This window comes from Callorhinus ursinus, unplaced genomic scaffold (genome assembly GCF_003265705.2).
Source record: "Callorhinus ursinus isolate GAN/ISIS: 27379988/994484 unplaced genomic scaffold, GSC_fseal_2.0 scaffold13, whole genome shotgun sequence".
Lineage (NCBI taxonomy): Eukaryota > Metazoa > Chordata > Mammalia > Carnivora > Otariidae > Callorhinus > Callorhinus ursinus.
In genome coordinates this window covers 50,959,684-50,976,820 of record NW_027397075.1, presented here as the reverse complement: position 1 = coordinate 50,976,820, position 17,137 = coordinate 50,959,684, and the positions used below count along the sequence as shown (strand labels likewise).

Here is a 17,137-nt window from a genome sequence, read left to right as displayed (position 1 = left end):
TTCCAGTGCCTAAGCTGCTTCTGCAAGGAGCTCCATTTTCCTGGCTTTGGTCAGTAAACCGTTTGTGAAGTTAGAAAAAAGAAGAATGGGCTTGGGGCGTCGGGGCTTCCTGTGGGCTGCAGATGGGAGACCTTGGATTGGTTGGTATGTCCCTTAGGGAAAGACAGAATTTTCCTCAAGAATTTCACAGGCATTTCCGTGGCCATGCCGGTTAGCTAACGGGAAAGGAGGTGGTGCCAAAAGAGGCCAGGGCTCTCCCCAGAACGTGAAAAGGGCAAAGTCTCTGTGGATTTCTAAAACTGTCCAAGAGTCCTATAAAGGGAGGGCTTGGCAGGATGGGGGCAGGGCGGTGGCTACCTGGGCATTTGCACCTGCTCCCTGCGGTCAGCCAGCCTGCGTCTGATCCAAGGGAGGCAGATGGCTGGCCATGCTATTCTGGGGATCTCCAGGCAACAGTGTAAACATGATTGCCTTCTTCCACTCCGGTCACCATGTCTGAGAGTCCTGCCCACCCTCTTCCAAGTGTTGTTCATAAACTTTTCCTGTTACCCACCAAGCTCTCCCGTTTTCTTGACACCTCATCCCACCGCCACTCCCCGCCCCTTGACATATCTACCGCAGCATAACTTCCTTCCCTCACAAACCAGCCACGTCAACAGTGGTCACTCTTGGCATCTGGTTCTCTTCCGATCAGTGCAAATAGGTGTCTGGCATAGGAAGGCGGCACCCAATATATTGGAGATAAGTTTAATGAGCACCTAACGTGCGAGCAATGTTGGATCTGGCCATGGGGAAGGGTGACATAACATGAGAGGGTCCCTGCCCTTCAGAATCTGTGAATCTCAAGTGGACACATTAGTAGCTGCTCCCGTGTTGGATGCCATCAGAGCAAACTTGCATGCTGTGAGGGGTCTGAGGAGGGGGCTACTCAAAAATGCTTGGAGGGACAGGGTAAAGGACGTGTCACCAGTCCCTGAGCAGCAGGTAAGTTTTCCAGTGGGGACAGAGAACAGAAAGCCAACAACCCCTGCTGCTGGGGAAGGCCCTGGGACTGAGGGGTTAGGGGAAGCCTGCAGGGACGTAAAGCTGGGACTGAGGCAGAAGCTTCAGCAGTCATTAAGAGAGAGAAGGAATGAGAAGGACTCTGCCCCGAACCTGGAGAGAGTCCTCCCTCCCATGTCCTTGCAGCTTCTCAGCCCACCTTTTTCCTTCCTTTGCCCCATGACTTGTGCTCCAACTGCCTCCTGGGCTCCTCCTTTCCAGCTGGGAAGTCTTAGTCAATGAGTTTGCAGTTCCTGATGCCACTGTGCTTCCTCCACCTGCTTCATCATGAGCTCCCTGCCTCTCTTCTCTGGATTCTCAGCCTGTCCTTAGCCACCACACCACTGTGCCCCTACCCAGAATACCCCACTTTCCCCTCCCTTATATCCACCCCCAGGCCTGCCTGTTCTCAACATCTTGGCCATGCCTTGCCCTTTCTGTACCCTCACCTCTTCCTTGACCCTGAGGGCTTTCTGCTACACTCTGAGAGCAAGCTGAACCCAGTCCGTGACTCCAAAGCCCACAAGCAGGGTGCCTCGGCTTCCCTCTCTCTGCTCTTCCTCTCTGCCACAGCCTACCCTCCCTTCACGCCCACTCCTACTGAAGGAGTCAGGGGAACAGTGGTGGCATAAGGATCATGTGGCAGGCGTAGGAGCTCCTCCACAGCATCCCTGGTCGGTGACCTAGATATTTCCACTGACTGGGAGCTCATTCCCTCTTGAGTCAAGTCTTTCCATGTTGGGACAGTTTGGCTACCAGAAACTTCCTCCTTATAGTAAGTGGAAAGGTGCTTTACTGTCACTCCTGCTCACAGGTTCTATTCTGCCCTCTGGAGCCACACCAGGTAAGTCTAGTTCGTCTTCCACAGCTTGATGGCTAAGTATGTGAACTGCGAAACCAGACGATGAAGGTTCAAATTCTGGCTCTGCCATTTACTAGCTCTGTGGCGTCAGATGAACATCTTTACCTTTCTTGGCCTCTATTTCTTCATCTGTAAAATGGAGGTGATAATAGCACCTCCCTCCCAGAATTATATCAATATTAAATGAGTTAACAGCTATAAAGCTCTTAGAATAACACCTGACATATAATAAGTGCTCAGTAAGTTGTATTATCTGAGGAAAGATATTTTGTTTCCTCCTTTCCTCTTCTTTCCTTGAGTTACTACCCTTTTTAAAATATTCTTCACATAGCGTAACTCCACCAGGTCTCATGACCGGGAAATTATTCTCCTATTAGTGCAGTGAAGACTAATTGATTTTGGGAAATCGGCATCACCCAGTTGGTTCCTGTTGATCTTGTGGTCAGCAAAGATCCCAAGATCCTTTTCACTTGGTCCTCCCAGGCCTGGACCCTCACAGTGCTCCAGCTTGACCTTCCCCTCACCAATCCTCCAAACCCCCTGTGCACTCTAGACCTTCTGGGCACAGGCTCTGCACCTTCTCAGTGTGGCACCCAAGGTCTAGAAGGCCCTTCTCTCTCCCCGCCATTTGTCAAGTCATCAGTTTCTCATCCCTTCCTCCTCAGTAAAGCCTTCAAGGTCAATCACACCATAGTGGTTGGTTTCTCTGCCATTGTTCCATCCCTGTGGTGGGCCGTATGCCTGTCTTCTTACCACCTGTAGTGCACTGACCCCTAGCCAATACAGGTATGACCCACCTCGGCTTTGAGGTCCTATCCTTATTCTGCCTGCTCCTTCCGCAGGCTTGGGGCTCAGAAGGCCTAGTCTGCGATGCTCCCCCAGCGTCTAGCAGAGAACAGGGTACGAGCAAGTATGTGACACAGCACGTAAGAGCCCCTCACGGTCATGCCATGGTCTCTGCGTCCTCTATGCTTCCCCACAGAGGGACATCCTGTTCCAATGGCTGCAGTGGACGAGGGCTGGACTGTCTGACAGACGCCTGGTCAGGCAGGGAAGAAGTGAACAGTTCTGACGCACCCTGCTCCCCCCCCCCCCGCCTTTCCAAACTCTTAGCTGTTTTTTTTCTTTATTTTCCTTCCTGTGTTGAAAGAGCTATGGGGCCTGGACCATGGTAGAGTTTCCTGGGGACATTCCACAAATTCCTCATGGACTGATGCTCTGGAGAGGGCGGGGGCAAGCGGGTGGGTAAATGGGAGGCTAGTGGGAGCCATGGTATAAGTATCAGGTGCCTCAAAGGAGCGTGGGTGGAAAGGAAGGGCGGGCTGCACAGTAGAAGGAGCGATATTATGAGCTCATGGAAACAGCCAAAGAAAGGCCAAGTGAAGACTGAGGAGTGGCCACCGTGCAGGTTGGAACAAGCCGTGGGCAGCCACGCCCCTAGCCTTGCCCTTGAACCCGCTGACTTGCCTCCGTAGCGACTTGTCCACCAGGATTCCAACAAGGCCAGGAGAGCTTGGCTAACTTGGGTGTGTGGCTTGGAAAGATGCCCCAAGCAGCCCCCTGTGTGTGCTGCACAAGATGGACAGAGACACGGGAAGGTCAGCACAAGGGTTCCTTTGCATCTGTCTGGATCTCTCTTCCTTTATTCTCTCCTCACCCACCCAGTCAGCAACTGTTCATTCCTTAACTCCGACACAGCACTGATGAGAATGGAGGCAAGAGTCCCTGGCTGAACTCCTTAGCAAGCCTAGACCTGAAGATAGTTCTCGGCCTCCATCCCTGTGCTCCGTGGCTGCCTCTTTAAGTAAAAAGGGTGCCAAATTGAGTGTCAGGGCAAGCAGTGACCTGTCCTAGTCTCTATGCTTGGACAAGTCACTTGTTTTCTCTGGACCTCAGTTTCCCTGCCGAGCAATGAGCGTATTGGGCCAGATGATCTCGACGATTTCCTAGAATGGTTCTATTTCTCAAAAGCAGCTTGGGGGCCTATCCCATGTGTGAACACTTGGTGAAAGAATTAGGCAGAAGGAGGTAAATAAATATGAATGGAGCATGACCCCTGCCTTTAATAGAACTTTCAAGGGAATAAAGGAGACAAACAGTCACACAAATGATCCAGAACAGTGAGTGAAGGCCCTGGAAGAACTAGGGAAGGTGCTGAGCACCAGCCTCACTGTGGGTACTGCTGGCCCTTCAAAAGCCTTTGTGCATTAGAGAAAAAGGCGGTCTCTGTGGGCAGATGACTTAGTAAGGGGAGCCCGTCTGGATGGATGTTAAGACCCTTAGGGTACCTGGCTTGACAGAGAGAGTTCAGGTTTGAATTCAATTCCTGTAGGCTCCTTGTCCCAACGCTCCTCTGCAAGGTTCAGTCTACCTGCCTATACAAGTAGATAACCCTGCAGGGAAATAGCCAGCCGCAGGGGTCCACGCTGAATTCCACACTGGCCCAGTGGAATATGTCACTTTTAAATCTTGGTAGAATCTCCCAAGGCAACTCCCCCTCCCCCCAGTTCTGGAAAGGCAAACGCAGGAACCACATCCATACTCTCTTCCATGGACCTTAAAGGCCAAGCCAAGGTCCCCGGTCCCAGGCAGAATAGGGGCACAGGATGGCAACAAGTAGCAACCTCTCCACAGAGCGAGAAAAGGGTTAAAGGGCCTTGGCATCAAGAGAACCAGAAGCAGTCCGGACAGTTCAGCACCTCCACATAAACCTAGACCAGTGTTTCTCACCTTGGCCGCAACTCAGAACAAGCAGAACTCGCAAATTCTTCCTCAGGCTCCCTCCCTGCCACCCCTCCTTCCACATTCCCCAAAGACATCTCTCCCTGGGCTCTAAATGGATTTGGGGGAAAGAGCTGCCTGGGGGGCTGTCAACATCAAAGGGTGAGATGCGCTGAGGTCTTGCACGGGCCTTGATCCACAGGTGGCGGGACTGGGGAAAGGTGGCAGAAGGGTAAGCTTGGGAAAAGGGGATTAGCTGGGACCGGAAAGAATGAGGCTGCTGTAATCCCACATAACGAACCGGACTGCGCTCGTCTCTGCACCCTGAGCTCCAGACAAGCAGGTACAAGCTCCTGGCTTCAGCCCGCCACACCAGAGGCCCTCTGTGCTGCCGGCCCCAGCCAGCCAGTGCCCTCCCGAGGTGCCCATGGCAGGCATGAGATGAGATATTGACTTCCTCCTGGCAGCTCAAGTCTTGAGCGGGGAGCGGAAGGGCAGGAAAGAGTCTGTGATTGCAGGACGAGGGAAGGCAGGAGGGCAGTTTCTCACTCGGGCACCATACGCTTGGATTCTTCGAATTGGGCCCAGTCACCTGCTCTGACCAGCTGCTTTGGATGCAACAAAGACTTCTGACCAGAGCCATCAATTCTATGAACCGTGGCGAGGGATTTGTGACGTGGGTGATTCATAACGCAGATAGTCAAAGCATCAGTTCTACTTGGTTTGGGGATAAAGGGTGATTTTATTTTTCCTACCCTCAGAGTGAGATGCCTTTCTAATTCCGTGAAGTTTGGGCAATACTGAACTATGCTTGCCTTCCCTAGACACTCGCCGACTAACGACTGGAGGAAGCAGCTAGAAGATAAGTCACAAAATGAACCCCTACCTACTCCCCGATTCTAACCCCCTCCAAGACAAGGAAGAGTTGCCTGTATCATATCTCTGCCAACAGCTGGACAGCACTGGGGTGTCTGGGCTCATGGACTCTTACCTTTTTCAGCTTGCCGCTCTTCGTCCCCACAAAAACCACGCTGTAGCCATTGTAAACGTAGGAGGCCACGGAGGTCATGCGGTCCCGGCTGGTGGTATACAGGGTCAGGCCCTCCACTGCAGTCGAGCCTCCCAGCGGCTGGTTGATGTCCAGTCCACAGAAGTTGTCGTCGATGGGGACCGGCTGGAGGGAAGGGACGGGATTGGGGTAAATGACAGCAGAAGTCGGGCAGAGTCTCCTTACACGAGCCCCCACCCAACCGTCAACCCGAGGGCACCAGGCCTCACAGAGGTACACGCGTGGGGTTCAGGAACCTAACACATGCCTCAAACAAAAACATCTCACCAAGGGACTCACAAATCCCACTCTGGCTCCTGTGAAACCAGAGCAAGGGGTCTGCAGCCTTCCTCACCCTAACCCACAGCCACTCATCCACTCTTCTGCCAAGGGATCAGGGGTCATCTGGAAAGCTGATTGCTTGCACTCATTTTCTGGTCATTTTAATGTCCCTGGGGACCAGACCCTTCTGTAGGCATGCTTCTATTTAGACAGGGGAGATTCTGTCTGGAAGTGTGATGGAAATCACAGGATTTCCATCCGCTGGAGAGGGTTTCTGTCTTGGGCTGCCAGGTCTTCCTTCGGGCATCCCATTATTCACCAGATCCTATACCAGGGATAGATTGAAATTAATCATCATAACATTGGGCAGGCCGTCATACTTTGGAAAACTTACTTCACCTGCATAAATTTCAGTTTCTTCATTTGTCATACTGCTTGACCACTTTTCTGGGAAAATTATTGAAGAGCAAATGGAAGAATCCATTCCTCAGAGCTTTGTTAAGTCGTACAACGGTTTCTATTATTGTATACTATAGGTCTTCAGCCAGGCTCACAGAGATAGAAACACAAGAGAATGCTGGAGGTGAGAGCCTTCCTGTTACTGGGCTTTTGAAGGGACTGGTGGTGTGCCTGGATAAAGAGTCTCTTTCAGGAGACACTGGGGCACCTTGGAAAGAAGACCACCCTGAGCCAATGAAAAATTCGCTTACCCCAAAGTAGGAAGACCTGAATTCTGGCCTCTGCTCAACTGCTAAGGGGCTGTGTAAACCTAGAACAGTAATATCCTCTCTTGGGCTTGTTAAATGGGATAGTAAATGGATTATTTCTAAGATCTCACTAAGTTAAAAGAAGAAGAAGAACAAGAACAAGAAGAAGAACAAGAACAAGAAGAAGAACAAGAACAAGAAGAAGACTGCATGCTTCCTGAGGACGGGGGCTGCCAAGGGGTTTGTTTTGCCTGCACAGAGCCTAGCCTGGGGCTGGGTCATGATGGGTCCCCTGAGACACCCCAGCTGACTGTACAACCAGGAATCCTGTGGGCAGAGGCTGCAGACTCCAGGCCAGAAGGAACCCAGAGTCCTGTGTTGGCTGTTCCTCCTGGGTCTGAGTAGGCAGCCCAGAGAAGGAAGGAAATGACTATTGTGGGAAACATAGAAAGCATGAGGGAGAAACCTGCAAACTGTTCCCTTCCGCTTCCTCCTCTCACCCTCACCGGGGAAGAACAAGCTGGTGCATCATTCACTGACAGCTGATTTCCTTGGAAGAATTGGTTTATGAGCTAGGGCGTGTGATGGCTAACCCAGGGACTTCCCTTCTGTTTCCTTCTCCGATCCAAAGGGAAGAGAGACTCGGACCTTGTGAGTCCTTGGTGTTTCGCTGCCTCTGATACTGGTGGGAAAGGTGGAGCTGCCCTTGTGTGTGTGTGAGTGTATGGTGTGCCTGTGTGTGTGTGTGTGTGTGTGTGTGTGTGTGTGTGTGTGTGAATGTATGCATTCTTTAGCAAAGGGACTAACATTCAGGTTAAGGATGACCTTGAACAACTGGATAATAGGGAGACACAGCAGAAGAGATAAGCTCCTTAAGAAGGGAGTGAAGTGGTGGCATGCTGGACAGCTCATGAGGGATGACTGTACACCTGTCTGCATTCAGTGGCATCACACTGGTGGCTTGAACTTGGCCACGGTGGGAGTATTTACACCTTGGAAATTGGCAAGTGCTTCAAATCAGGTGTCCCCACTCCACCCCCACTCTCTGCACATAACCAACTGTGTAATATTTACTAGCACATCACTAGACCCAGTGATGGAAATTTCTAGCTCCCAAGAAAGGCAGCTCAGAGGAATCAGTTACCACGTTTTACATTTTCTACTTCTCTTTCTTATCACTACACTGTATGCAGCAGGTACCCTGGTAAGACTCAAGAAATCTAAACTGTAGTCCTGTCACTACCACTATCCAACCATGTGACCTTGGTATATCACAGACCCTCTCTGAGCCTCTGTAAAGTGAAGGGATTGGACGAGGTGATGGTCAAGCTTTCTTTAGCTCTGAAAGTCCTTGATTCAGGGCTTCAGTTTCTTTCCCACTTTCTCCAGGGGCTGGTAAGGCTGAAAAGTCTGGGCATAGGCATAGTCCAAGCCAAATTCTGAGAAATGATGACAAAAGCAAGAAAACTTGCCAGTGACTATGGATTTCTCTACATTCCTCCTGATTCTAAAATCTCCAGAACTATAAGGGAATTTTTTTTTTTTTCTAGAACCTCAGCCCCTGGAGTTGACTGGCATTTCTTTCTCACTTCTCTGAATTGTCAGGTGTTTCCAAATAGTTGATGCCCCTTTATTTCTGCTCAAATGGTGAGAGATTGATGTATGGTTTTCCTTAGCAGCAGCAAGGCTAAACAGAAAGAGCTTGGACTCAGAAGTCATATGGGCTGAGCTGATCTCAGATGCCTGCTTTGTCATTAGAGTTGTGTAGATTTAAGTAATTTACTTCAGCTTTGTAAGCCTTTGTTTTTCCATCTGCCAGATGGGGATGATCCTCTTTGCTCCATAGGGTTATACCGAGGCTCGCATAAGATACCACTTAAATTGCCCAGCTCAGTCTTCAGTACAGAGCTTCCATTCAGTGAGTGATAGTCCTCCTCCTCATCCCTTTTCTGGGTGCAAAGCTCACGTCCTTCATCTGAGAGCTCCACACCAGTCCAGAGATTATGTTAAAATTAAGCCCTGGGACCACAGCTTCGCTCACCCATCCCTAACTCTCTCCAGGGCCACCAAATGTTTCTGGATCCCCACGTCTGGGACTCCTTAGATTATAAAGATTTTAAGCAGCAACTCCTATTCCAGCTTCCCTGCCCACCCTGCTGTAAAGGTTGCACCAGATGAGTGTGACTCTCAGGGGTGGGACAGGGGGCTGAGAAGGGGCTATTCTCTGAGGTCCTGGTCCCACCTGTCACCTCTCTCCCAGTGCCTTTGTTGCTCTTTGGTCACTAGCCCAGGCTTGTCTCTCTGCAAGCCACTGGAGCCAGAGAAGGGTGTAGGCTTCCTCTTCCCTCTGGCTCAGAAGCAGGCAGGAATCAGCAGTTTCCTCCTGACAAGGCCCCCTCTGGGCAATGGGAACCAGGCAGGACTCTGGAAGGGGGTTAACCCTTGCATTTCCTCTCCACCTCTCCTGACTGATTGGGGACCATAAGGTACAGAATATCAGTGCTGTAAAGAACTTTGGAGATTATCTAGTTCAACCTCCTCATTTAATAAAAGTGAAATAATATGGGTGCCTAGGTGGTACAGTCGGTTAAGCATCTGACTCTTGGTTTTGGCTCAGGTTGTGATCTCAGGGCCCTGATCTCAGGGAGAGATCAGGGAGTCTGCTTGAGATTCTCTCTCCTCCTCCCTCTGCCCCTCTGGCCCATGTGCTCTCTCTCTCTCTCTCTCTGTCTCTCTAAAATAAATAAATAAATCTTTAAAAAAAAATAAAAGTGAAACAAGAGCAAATAACCGGTTCTGTCATTGTGATTAATATTAACAATTATAGCTTCCATTTACTGAATACTTATTATGTGTCAAGTATGGTGCTAAGCACTTCATATACATTTTCTATTTGATCTCCATAACAGTCATAAAAAGAGGGCAGTCTTATCTCTATTTTAAAGATGAAAAATTACAATTCAGACCAAATACATAGCTTGCCCAGAGTCATACAGTTTTAAGTGGCAGAACTGATTTTTAAGTACAAATCCACTGGACTTCAAAGTCTATTGTCTTAGCCACTATCCTATCATACCAAGCAAATGATGGTGGGAACAGAAGCACAGATGAGGCATGACCTGTTTTCTTGCTTTAAGATGTGGTTTTCGCTTCCAATAGCAGGCACCCTCAATTTAGGGTACACAAAAGGCCATACGGGCCCCTTGGTCTCAGATTTTTCCCCAGGCTGCAAATCCAGAGGCCACGACACTTTGCACAGAAATCTGTCTTAGCACTTGTCACACATCCTGATAGTTAACTAATAATGGGTAAACCTAACACAGTGCTAATCTGTGCCATGTATTATCCTATCTGATCATCCCACGAGGTAGCATTATGATCCCCATTTCACAGATGATAATGTAGAGACATTAAATTACTTTTGAAGCCAGGAAGCGGCACAGATAGTATCTGGACTGTGATCTTTGTCTCTGAGGCCCAAACTCCTAGCCACTGTATTACATTGCCAGTATCTCCCTCTCTTTCCCTCTCCCTTTCTCTCTCTTTCCCACTAGATTATGAGACATGTGAGAGTAGTTATCACATCTTTTTTATGTGTGCATCCCCAGTGCCCGGGACAGTGCTAGGCACTCAGAACATCTTCAATAGTCTCTTGTTAAATGGATGGATGGGTGGATGAATGGATGGGTGATGGATGGATAGAGGGATGGATAGATGGATGGATGATGGATGGATGGATGATGGACGGACAGATGGGTGGATGTATAGATTGCGGTGACCACTTAGATGGCAGCATCTTGACCCTCTGTCAGGACAGTGCTCGCCACTGATGTTCTTGTATCTGCTGTCCTCAGGTTTGGATCCCAAGCTTCCCTTCCTCTCCTCTTTTCCCTTTGCCCAGACGCTGGATTCTTCTTCCCTAGTTTTCAATCTACCAGTCAAGCTTGACTCCTTTCCCTCTCCTCCGACTTACATATCCCTCTGACTACTCGACTCCTGCACTTGGCTTCCCAGTGGCCTACAAAGCCCTCCATGTGCACGATCTGGTCCCTGTCATTGCTGCCCGGCCTCATCCCCTACCACTGTTTCTCCCACACGCCCCGATCCAGCTGCAGCGGCCTCCCTACCTCTTCACACACACCAGGAATGCCCTGAATTCTTTGCACTTGCTGCTCCCTCTCCGGAATGTTTTCCCCAGATAGCAACATGACTCACTTCCTTACCTTCCTCAGTCTTTGCTCAAATGCCACTTTTTCAATGAATCAATCTTCCTGGGTACTGCCCCTCCCTCTTCCCTGCTTCATTTTTCTCTACAGTAATTATCGTCTTCTGACAGACTACACATCTCAGGTATTTATTTGTCACCCCTCACTCATGAAAGCTCCACGAAGGCAGGGCACTTCGCTGGCTCGGTGGCTTCAGAAGCCGGCCGGGCCTACACCGGTGCCTGGTGTGGTGCAGGCACTCGCTGTGCATTTTTGGAACGACTCGGTGGATCAACACACACACTCCAAGTGTCGGGTCTAGGTCAGGCTCTGTGTTCCTGGTTCTAACCAGATAACGTGAACCTGAAAACCCCTGTCTTTTGAGGCTGTGGGTGGCCCAGTTGAACAGGGTGCGCACCGGGTCACCTGCCAGAGAATGGACGCCGGGAGGGCGGGAGCAGGGGGAGAGGGAGGGGAGCGCCTCCTTACCGCCTTGGTGCACTGGACGTCCTTCCCCAGGAGCCAGTTGAGCTCCAGGTTGCCCTCCCCCTGGTAGCAGGACTGCAGGCGCTCCTTGATCTGCAGGTTGATGGCCCGAATGGGGAAGGCACAGAGGGCAGAGTCGTCTGGCGGGTGGTGGTACTGCTTCTGCCCTTTGGAGAAGATAGCAAAGAGCACATCATCCTGGCCACTGATATTGAAGGCCTGGGCCAGGGAGTCCCCGGGTTTGGCGAGGTAAGCGGCCTGCAGGAGGCGGTACTCCACGCCGGCCCGAGTGCAGCCGAAGGGCAGGGACACGTAGGAGTGGAACTTGGGATCGTCCTTGCAGAGGCGAACGATGCGGGACGTGTAGAACAGGTCCCCCGCCGAGTTGATGGCCACGCCCTCAGGGGTCTCGGGCTGCACCGTCAGGAAGTAGACGAAGCCCCCGCTGGCGAAGCCGTAGATGTAGAAGATGTCGAAGTGGGCGACCAGGGCCAGGGTGTCGGAGGGGATCTTGATGAGGGAGGAGACGAAGTCGCTGTGCAGCTCGTAGTCGAGCATGGCGGACGACTCGGGGTCGCGGGGCAGCTTCCGGCTGGACAGGGTTGGGAAGTAATCCTGCTTGCCGTCCACGGCGGTGCCGATGAACAGCTTGCCGTCCTCGCCGTCCGAGCGCACAATCACGCCGTACATCGTGCCGGTCTTGTTGACGCTGGACAGGTAGTGCTCCTTCTTGTGCGACGGCTCCACCAGGATGAACAGGTCGTCCAGCCGCAGCAGCTTGCACACCCCTTGGTAGAGGCTCCCGCAGGCCAGCAGGCGGTTCTCCGAGTAGTCGATGATGAGCAGCTTGTTGACGTTGTTGGTGAGGGTCAGCACCTCGCCACAGGGCTGCACGATGAGCGGTGGGTAACAGGACTTGTTGTCCTCTTCAGGCCCCGTCTTGTGAGCCACCTGGATGGTCAGGTTGCCCGTCAGCTTGTACACCCTGTTGATGGCCCCCACGTATACTGCCCCCGTGCCTCGGTGCACGGTCAGGTGGTTGAAGGTCCAGTCCCGGTTCTCCGAGTGGAAGGTGCTGAACTGAGGCATGCCGGCGACCCCGGGGGCCAGCAGCACCCAGACCATGGAGAGCAGAACCACAGCCCAGCTGTCGGCCTCTGCAGCCCGTGGCCAGGGCCGCCTCTGTTCCATTCTGAGTGGGGCCGAGGGAAGGAGGACACAGATCCTCGGAGTTCTCATCTACTCCACCTTCCTGGGCTGGCCCTCACATGGTTCTGGAAGACACAAGGCAGACTGGTCAGACGGAAAAAACAAATCCTGGGAGGAGGGGGTAGGATGGCTTGACCCAGGGTCCCAATCCCGGCTAGCTCTGAGTCTCTTCCTTCTGTGTTTTGGTTTTTCTATTTTTAATATACTCTCCCCCTCTTTGGGATGTTCAGGGAATCCTGTTATCTATTTTGGTCTCCAGCCTCTACGCTGTAAAATACTTTTTTTTTTTTTTTTTTTTTTACTTTACAAAGCATCTCTATTTCTGTCTTCTTAAGACAACGTTTTTATCTCTTGGAGAGGTTAAAAGACTGTTTAAGTTCACCCAGCCAGTCGATCCGAGCGTCAGCGCTAAAGCCGGTCTTCCCTACCCGGGTGTCACGTCTGTCCTCTCCCGGTCGAGTGGAAATCTCTCCTGTTTTGAAAAGCTTGTTTAGAAGGCCCTCTTCCAGGCTCTCTAGGTCAACTACTCCCAGAGCCTGATGTCACCACTAAAATTCCTTCTCATTCCAGACCACCCAGCCTCTCACACTGCTGCATTTCAGCGCTTTCTCGTGCTCTGCCCTCCACAGGGAAGGAGAAGAGCTGTTCATCCTGAAAAACAGTGCCCCCCACTGCTCCTCAGCTTCGTCGTCTCCAGAAAGGAGAGGCCCTGAGTGTTAGCTGTTGAAACTTGTTAGAAAAGTGAAATACGGGGAGACTGATAGGACCGGGGTTCTCACGTGTGCCATTCAGGGGCCTGAACAGCCCCAGGGAGAAGTGTGGACACCCCCCCACACACGGCTTTGGGACAGGGGGATGGCAGCCACCACCTTTCTGGTGAGCCGAAGGTGCTCCCACTTTGGCCTCTCTACAGGTGAAGCCCGGGAGGAGCCGGCCTCCTTGCTGAGGGGGACTGGCTACCTGAGTCCGGCTTCAGCCACCTGGGCAAGAGTTCTGGGTTTCGAGAACGGGGGGAGGAGCAGAGGGAGGTGAGTCGATGGCCAGTCTCATTCCAGCCCCTGCTGGGGCCCCGTGGCTGTTGAAGGAGGCATGAAGTCCATGCCAGGCCTCAGCCTGTCCTGCCTGAAGTCCAGTCACTCTCCTGTTCCGACTCTGCTCCTCCTTCCCCTCCGACCCCCAGACCCTAAGGCTTTTCTGTATTCTAAGGAAGCTGCCCAGGAGGGCAAGGTGGGGCTCCTGTGGACAGCTTCCAGACTCCTGGGCAGAGTGGATGGGAGAGTAGAGCTTGTCCCATCTCTAAGAGCACTGCCCCTGACTGTCAGGGACAGGGACAGGGGCAAGGCAGCGAGCTGTCTGGCAGAGAAATCTGCTCTCCAGCTGGACAGACTGTCCGGCAACCTTCTCAGACAAGTCCAGACAGAACTCTGGGCAGGAATGGAAACAACCAAACCAAGGATGGAGAATTTGCTCCAAGACGGCTTAGGAGAGTCGTGTCTCCTTCAACTCCTTGTCCCCCCCGCGTCCCCCCCCCCCCAAAATCTGGCTGGAATGGGTTAGAATTAGAACAGGCGCCACCTTGGAAATCCGCAGTTTTTGCTCTGTGTCTTTAGAAACGCTCCTCCTCAAGGCCTGACAGCCACCATGGTGCCAGAGCGAGGCCCCACCTGACCGCCCTCCTCCAACCAGGCTCCACTGGGGTGTTCTGGGGTGACTCATGAGGCCCCAGGCTTCCTTGGAAAGAGGAAGGCACCAGCGGCATGAGGCCCAGGCTGACCTCAGCGGCTCCGACACAGCCCTTCCGGCCCCACGCGCGCACCAGCAAAGCCTCCCGACAGACAGGGCTTTCGTTTTGGAAACCAGAGGTTATTTTTAGTGACGTCCTGGGGCCGGTAGCAGGACGTGAATTCCTCAAGAGGAGTTGTGGAAAGGAAATAACAGAATCCTCCCATTCTGCAGCTGGATTGGGAACGACCAGAGACCATTCTGGGCATGCCCCTGTCTCTGGGTAGGAAAGCTCCTTTGGCCCGGCAGAGGGCAGGGTGTCCCATGAGGAGCTGTGAGGGAGGCCGTGGAAGTGTCACCACCCCACACGTGGGGTTTGGCCATTGAGAAAGTGTGCTCTCAGATACCCTGGCACTGAGCTGGTGAATGTTACATTCCTGCCTTCTCCACAACATGCGTGCAGCATACATGTTTAGCCCGTGTCTGGAGGAAGAAGGTTCTGGTAGCAGAGATAATACCAAAGCACACGGTGTGAGGTTAAGATCAACCATGTCACCCCACGCCCCCCCCCCCCCCCCCGGCTCCCCGGCTCACTCTCCTCCTGAGGCACAGTTTGAATAGTGAGTGGCTTTTGTTAGGCACAATTTGGGGACAAGTTGGGCTCTGGGGCAAGCCAAGTCTCATCCCCCTTTCTGGCAGAATGAGGGCAATGACAGAAGGTACCTCTCAAGGTTGTCACGAGAGCAAATGAGATGACGTGGGGAACCTCTTAGCATGGCGCCTGGCACACAGTCAGTGCTCAACTTGTGCCAACTGTTATTATCATCACTGAAGCCTCCCCAGGAGACTGCACTTCAGGAATCCTGCCGGAGCACCTGAGCTCCCTTTTTGCTCATAGTCTTCCTTTCCATGGGAATAAACACTGTGGGTAGACCTTGAGGCCCAGCTCTCCCTGACCCAGTGAAGGCGCTCAATCTCAGAAGCCTGTGTTAGGGGAAAGGGAATAGATCCAAGGTGATCTTCTCTATCATACTACTGCACAAGTCCCAACAAAGCCTCTCAGCGGCCGGCAGAGAGGCTGGTAGAAGTACAGAATGCTGGGAGGTAAACTATGAATGGAAAAATGGCGTGATAGCTATGAAGTCTTAGGGCAGGAGGAAGAGTATGGCGGGGGGGGGGGGGCGACTCGGGAACACAGGATTCAAATCCTGCCTGTGTTCCCCCATGAGTACTATGGCTTTAAACCGGTCTAGCATCTTCCTGAGCCTATCTCTTTGATCTTAAAATAAAGAGTGCTTGAATTAACCAGTTTGTAAGACTTCTTCTTTCAGATGAAGTGATAACCTTGAGGCTTGTTTCCTTTATCTTCTAGAGTTTGTCATTGAGACTGAGGTCCTTCCACGCTACCTGGTAAGGCTGGTTGGGCCAGGAGTTCTCAACAGACCACTATAGTGGGCTGTTTCCCTCTCATTCCTTTTCGTCACAAGGTCTATCCTCGGGATACCATCCATTCCTTTATCAACATCTATTCTGGGACCGAAAGCTCCTGGGACCTTCTGATCTTGAAGCAGCAGGTACTGTTGCACAGGAGTCAAGAGAAGGCATGGTCTGCAGTGCAGGGCTGGCAAGGGAGGCTCACGGTCCACTTTGGGAATGTGGCTTTCCCAAGGACAACGGACTTAACAGCCAAGTTGGGAGCCTCCATCTCTCCATGCCAAGGCTGATATTACCAAGTAGCCATTGGCGGGGCCAGCTGGCAAGGATCAGGTCTCCTATCTGAGTTCAGAGGAAAGCAGAACGTTTGTTCCTCTGGTGAGAGACAGTATGCTCTAATGGTTAAATGCATGAGCTCTGAACTTAGCTGCTTGGATTCAAACAGAGCCAACAGCTGTGTGAACTTGGTCAAGGTACGTAGCCACTCTGTGATGCTCTGTCCTTATCTATCTAAAATGGGATTAGCAGTAGTATCTATCTCATAGGATTATGACGATGAAGTCAGTTAATACATAGAACGCGCTTAGAATGATGTCCATTTGAAACGTTCCAGAGACATTAGCCTTTATTATTAATAATTTATTTGTCAGTATTTCCAGCTCTTCATGAACTCCGCCATTCCATGACCTGTCTTAAAAGGAATTCTCCAGCCTCGGTTTGGTAGAAGCCAGCAAACATGTGCCTATGACTTTGTATACCCAGTATTTCTTCCTAATACCAGCTGTCTAATGTCAACCTGGGGAGTTTTCCCTTAATGATGCCTCCTTCTTTCCATCATTTCTCTCTCTGTGGCCGTTTGTGAAGTCAGTTTGTCAGATGCATTCTCAAGAGCCAAAACTTGCCTATCCTCTCTTCTCCCCACCTCCAGTCCCAATTCAGGACACGCTGCTCCAGGACACTCGCCCTATCAGCCAAGCCTCTGGAGACGTGTTACTCAGAGCACGCTGCATGCCAAGGAGAGGCCACACTTGCCTCTTTGGGAAGCAAGTATCACTGAATATTTTATTTGGAGGGCTTGATGACACCGTCTCCCTGATCAAGATTCAGGAGGCAGGTGTTGGGGACAGCCAGTGGAAGCATCTAATACCTTCCAGATCAGCTGCTATAGGTGTCGGAGGTAAAGCAGGGAGGAAATGACAATCAGGCACTTCCAGTTCAGCTCAGGGCAGGACTCTCTCCTCCCCACCTACCTGCTCTGGTGTCTCTTCCCAGGAGGTCTGGGTGATGTGCTTCTATGCTTTCACTTGGTCTCCGTTGTAGCAAAAGGAGCCAATAGGAAGAGGAGTTAGAGTCGGGATACCATCCTTCCTTCCTTCCTTCCTTCCTTCCTTCCTTCCTTCCTTCCTTCCTTCCTTCCTTC

The 17,137-nt window shown here is 51.7% G+C and overlaps 1 protein-coding gene across 12 annotated transcripts in view; it reads right to left on the bottom strand.

Annotated features, from left to right (window-relative positions):
- Positions 1–17,137, bottom strand: part of PLXNA2 (plexin A2) — a 209,639-nt gene that overhangs the window by 172,760 nt on the left and 19,742 nt on the right. For all 12 annotated transcript variants that reach the window (XM_025878096.2, XM_073900246.1, XM_073900245.1 and 9 more), the window contains exons 2-3: positions 11,356–12,626; positions 5,616–5,798 (exon numbers count right to left, since the gene is read on the bottom strand). In XM_025878096.2, the coding sequence (XP_025733881.1) occupies positions 5,616–5,798; positions 11,356–12,591 (1,419 nt within the window). In that variant the 5' untranslated portion in view covers positions 12,592–12,626. The remainder of the gene's footprint in view (positions 1–5,615; positions 5,799–11,355; positions 12,627–17,137) is intronic.